At 39.2% G+C, this 5238-nt stretch overlaps 1 protein-coding gene across 1 annotated transcript in view; it reads right to left on the bottom strand.

Moving 5' to 3' along the window:
• Positions 1-81: 81 nt before the first annotated feature.
• Positions 82-5238, bottom strand: part of RSF1 (remodeling and spacing factor 1) — a gene marked incomplete at its 3' end in the record, with an annotated part of 31123 nt that continues 25966 nt past the window's right edge. The window contains exons 11-13 of the mRNA XM_009702863.1: positions 3317-3384; positions 1972-2179; positions 82-324 (exon numbers count right to left, since the gene is read on the bottom strand). Coding sequence (XP_009701165.1) covers positions 82-324; positions 1972-2179; positions 3317-3384 — 519 coding nt within the window. The remainder of the gene's footprint in view (positions 325-1971; positions 2180-3316; positions 3385-5238) is intronic.

Here is a 5238-nt window from a genome sequence, read left to right as displayed (position 1 = left end):
AAGCAAACAAATTAGTGTAAGTCGTGACAGGGAACTGAGACTTCCACTCTTCTCTCTCCAGTACAGGGTATTTAATATCACCAAGACTTCTGGTACTCACCAGATTCTCTGCTTGAATTGTCCTCAGAATCTTCATCTTCGTCATCTTCAGAATATTTTTTCTTGACTGTTTTCCTTCGTAACCGCCTGCTTTGCCTCATGGGCCTGGAGAGGTGTCGCCTGGATATGCGGGCACAGAACTCGGAATCACTGTCTTCGTTTGACGGTGGGTCATCTTCACTTTCATCCAGATTTTCCTCTGATATAACAAACTCGTCCTGAGATCTGTTCAAAGAGAGACCACAGACAACAGAGATAGATAGCGGAAACAAAGGATCGAAACAGTACTTGTATTTTGCAAGCAAGTGAGATATATGCAAAATAAGTATTGTCTTACACAAAGATATGCTCAAATCTTATAGTAATAACACAGGGCAAAGATCCAGAGAGAGCAAACTGCCATCACTGCCATCAGGTTTCAGTTGTACGCTTGGGATATCGCTTTACAGTGCAGGACGTTACCCAGCAGGTGAATATAAACTGTCATGTATATAGGAGAGATGCTGGAGGGTTCATATAGTACCCTGCGATGTAACACCTGCGTTGCAATAACTATGGATGAGCATCAGCTGTGGAGGGGGAAAAACCACCCACCACGTCCTAGCAGAGATGACCTCCCCTTCCCAACCCAAGCACTGTCCTATGCAATTTCTGAGAATTAGAATATCGTGTCTTAACACAAAACTATTGCTCTCAAGCAAAATATGCACCTCACAACTTTATCAGCTTGTAACACTCCCGTCATTTCAAAAGCCAGCCAATGCTTTTTTAAAAACCATCGAGCACTGAAGGTCCAACGGTCACCTGCAGTTGGCCGCCAGTTGAATGTAAATTCCAGTATAACATCCCGAAGGCATTCAGCAGAGGATGGAGTTGAAAATGCATAAGCACACTTTAACAGATCAATGCACGATTAATTCTGTGAGATTTCCGCAAGCTATACTCATTGATTAGAAATTTCCAGCACATTTAGCTCAGCCATTCAGGGTGCCACTGAAATGCCCTCGGCATGGTCACAGGTGAAAAACAAAGCTCAAAATTTGCACCTCCATTGCACAGATTATCCATACACTTAGTAAACTGACTCAGTGACTGGTGTGAAATGTTTGAAATGTTGATGGTAATGAGCCTGGACCTCATGCCCCATTATGTTTCTTCATTGAGGCATAGAGAATGTCTAAAATTATTATTAAATTTTTTTAATGTTAGGAATTCCCCAGACTGAATAACGAGAAATTCCATGGAAAGACAGTTTATGTTAGCCAGAGCAATACTCATTTAGCGTTTAAAGCTTCACATGACATGTATTGGTCTTCTACAGTATAAACCACTACTTTGGCTGTTTTCAAACTCTGTCTCCTGGAGAGCAGAAATCAAGAACTGATTTTAGAAAGTTCTGTATGCTCTAAATGGGGACATTTTACTCTTCTAAATTCGAAATGACAATCAGGCTCAATAAAAATCCCACAAAATAAGACGTATTTTCAAAAGGAAACAACCAGCCTCATTTTAGCTACATCTTTGTTCAGGATTTCTGCTAGACAGTCACATCAGTCAGAACTGAGCCAGTCTGGCTCCTCCGCTAACATAACCGTGTATAGAACCCCACAGCATGGCCTCAAACACGCCAGTAACATTTCCAGAACGTGTTTAGCTTAAAATACAGATTGGATGATTTCAGTGCATGGATGCGGAGTGCACTTTTTCCCATTACAACGACGTTCCCCTAGGCCAGGAGGGCTTTTGCTGGCACTGAGCAGGGCTCCTCCAGCACAGGGCGCAAGCTCGTAATGATCGTTTCAGGGGCACTGCAGAGTCACACAAGCCTGCAGCAGTCCGGGACTTGTGGTGGAAGTTAAATTGCAGACTTACCCATCGCTAATCTTGAATTCATCCTCACTCTCTTCTTCGTCCAGATTACTGTCACTGTCCAAGTCATTTAGTCGCCGTCGTTTCTTGCGTCGTGCTGCAGCAGCCCTTTGTGGTCGCTTGTTTTCTTTCCTTTCTTCCTCTAGGATTGTGGAAATGTCTTTTCCACGGTGACCTGTGATATTAGACATGTCTTTGCCTCTGCCAATGCCTGAATTCAGTGATAGAAAGGGAAAAAAGAGCAAGTTTATTTTTTGTTTAACTTTATACATATCTTTCTTCCACGCCTCTAGCTTCAGTTTATTTTCTGTAAAGCAGAATATTTTTTTGTCACGCAAGACTCTGAACTCTTGTTCCTGACACACGCAGCCCCAGCTGCGGTCACTTGGAAATACTCAGGTCCACGTGGAAGGCGGTGGGTAAGTGTCAGCATTCTGATACTCAACTCCAACCCACGTTATTACCAACGCGAGTGCCTTTTGAGTAGGGCAGATATCAGAAAAGATATTTTCTTCATAATGCTGAATATCCTTCTTGGGAGATGCCGTCTTTAAGTTGCTGTTTGGCCAGGGAGTGGAGTTACTGAAGAGCTGGATTTACTGTTGAGACTTAGTTATGTTTATTATACGGGTCTGGTGTTACACACCCAGACACACGATTTTCAGATTGTCCGTATATACCCACGGAGCTTCTGAAAACTGGTGTCTTTGGGGAGATGCCACAAGACAAACTGAAGGATAATGTTTCACGGCAGTTTTCTCCAGGCAAGTTAAGGTGATGCAGAAGCACAAATCCACCCACATCTCTCAGATACTCTTGAAGATCTCTCTTTTCATCCCCTATGTTGCCCTAACAGGCAACAAGGAACATAGTTTCACTTTATTCACCTTCAACTGAGAAGTGCTTATAGATCTGGATTAACATTTTTAAGACTATTTTGTAGACCCAGTCGTTAGGAGGTCCAACTACGGACCAATTTATGAGCCCAGTGTTTACAGGGGACAAATGCCAATAGTACTAGCTGCCGTTCCCATCTCAAATCAAAAACTTAGCAAATTAATTTTAAGAGTTTTCTTGTCATGCTTATTCATTGCATTCATGGATCAAAACATGTACAAGCTGAATTTAACTATTAAGACCAAATACTTTTTGGAATCTTTTGGCAGTCTGGGATGGCCATTCCCAAGGGAAATCATTTAGTTTTGATTCCAAAAATACAGCAGTAAAAACTGTGAACTACAAAGTTTAAGGGAGAGGATTATATTTGTTGCTTCTCATATCAAAATAAATTTGGTCTCAATTTTCTTATCACCATTGCAATGAAAAACAAGGAACATCAGAAACATACCTCCTCCATCAGCCTCCTTGATATCATCTTCAATTGCCTCATCAATGGCCTCATCAAATTCATCAAACCTAAAAGTAACAGCTTTCATTTACCACTTTGAAGTGAACCCTACTTAAATTATATTATGAAAACATGCTTCAAAATCTAAAACTGCTCTAAGAAATCACACTGCACAGACAATGGGCTGGATATATAATAAAATAACAACGATAATGGGCCAGGTTGATGACAAAAGAGCCATTTTTTAAGAGGCGTGTTTCTTATTTTTACTTGCTAGCAGATTATTTATCATTGCCTGGCTGTCTTACTATTGATTTATGTGAACAGAAAAACACTTTCATTTTACACAACGTACCACTGAATTTAAACAATATATATAATTTGAAAGTTCTTTAAGATGGTATCAATGGCATTTTTCACACAAAGTATTAGTCATTTTTTCCACACCTTTTATTAGATGACATACACGCTATTCATCTGCAAAACAGACTTTCTGAAAAGCATCTATTAAAGTCAAAGTAAAATTACTCATCCTGTCTACATTTTCCTTGAAAACTTGTTTCAGATAGCTTCTTTCTGCTCTTAAAGCTCACAGTAACTATACTTTATGGATCTGCAGCATCCTAAGCTGAACAGATAACACATACTGTACACAGTTCTTTGTAATTACATACAAATAAGCTATAACGTAATGTTACGTAACTAAATAGGACAAACAAAAGCAAAATATTTGAGTACGTTTGTCCTGCAGCAGCTTTTATAAAACTCAAATCTCTGCATGCCGAGTAACTCATTTAAAGGGAACAGCAAATGGAGGAAAAAGGATCCAGTCCTTTTACACAGATGACTTCAGTTGTTTCTTCAGTTATGAATTCAAATCCCGTAAAAAAGGATTGTTACCTGTATCACCAAATAGATGCCTTGAGATATAACATGCCAAAGTACAAATGTTATTGACTATATAGGAAAGACGTTTTATTTAGATGCAAGTTTTTCTTCCTCTCATTTTTAAAAAATGAATTTTTTGTGGTATTTTTTTTAGATACAAACAACTAACAATTGGACAATACTTTCATTAAAGACTCAGTTTCTCAGTCATGAAAGAAAGATTAGTTATATTTATCTTGGTCCTCCATAGTAACCTCCAGAGGAACAAGAAAAGAATGAATCTCATGTTACTCTGTATTCCAATAGTAAGCGTAAAATACTTTCTCCTTTAAAAATAAGGTGATGGATTTCTTGTCTCTCTATATTCCCTGAGAACAACTGCACGTCATGTTCAAGGCAGCATTGCACAGCAAGGAAGTAACTCTGAAATTATTCCATCAATAAGATTAGTTCCACATTACCCAAATGCTATTTTCCCTCCATGCCGCTGGAAAAAAAAGACCAACCAACCGAGCCTCTTTAAAATGTGAGAAATCACTTAACGCTTTCAAATCACTGCTAACAAATAACCTGAGCTCAAACATGGGCTGACAGCAGCTTGTCCATTAGGTGTGATGGAACATAATTTCTTCCGCTGCTGCTTTATTCATAATGCCAATTTTTGCTAACCTGCTCACCAGCAGACTCAGCAGATGACTCGGGTGATACAAGGAATTACCTATCTTTAGAGAACCGGGATGCTACACAATACAGATTTGTCTGGAAGCGGAATAAGACGTTTAGCTTTTTTTTTTTCCTTTTTTGAAGGAAAGCACACACAATTCTCAGTGACACTAGTGGGACCTCACTGCTGAGCATATACATTTGAAGCGACACACCGACATGTGTAATATTTTCACCAGCTTAAAGTTATGTGTATGATGGATTCTGTACGAAAGACTATCATTTTGAATCAGAGGATTGATTTTTCCAGAACAACATTATATGAAACATTATTTCCAATAAAAATTATTGTCTTTGCACAACATGTGTCC

This window comes from Cariama cristata, unplaced genomic scaffold (genome assembly GCF_000690535.1).
Source record: "Cariama cristata isolate BGI_N322 unplaced genomic scaffold, ASM69053v1 scaffold6536, whole genome shotgun sequence".
In the NCBI taxonomy this organism is placed as follows: Eukaryota; Metazoa; Chordata; class Aves; order Cariamiformes; family Cariamidae; genus Cariama; species Cariama cristata.
The sequence above is the reverse complement of the archived record's forward strand: the minus strand, read 5'-3'. Positions and strand labels throughout refer to the sequence as shown.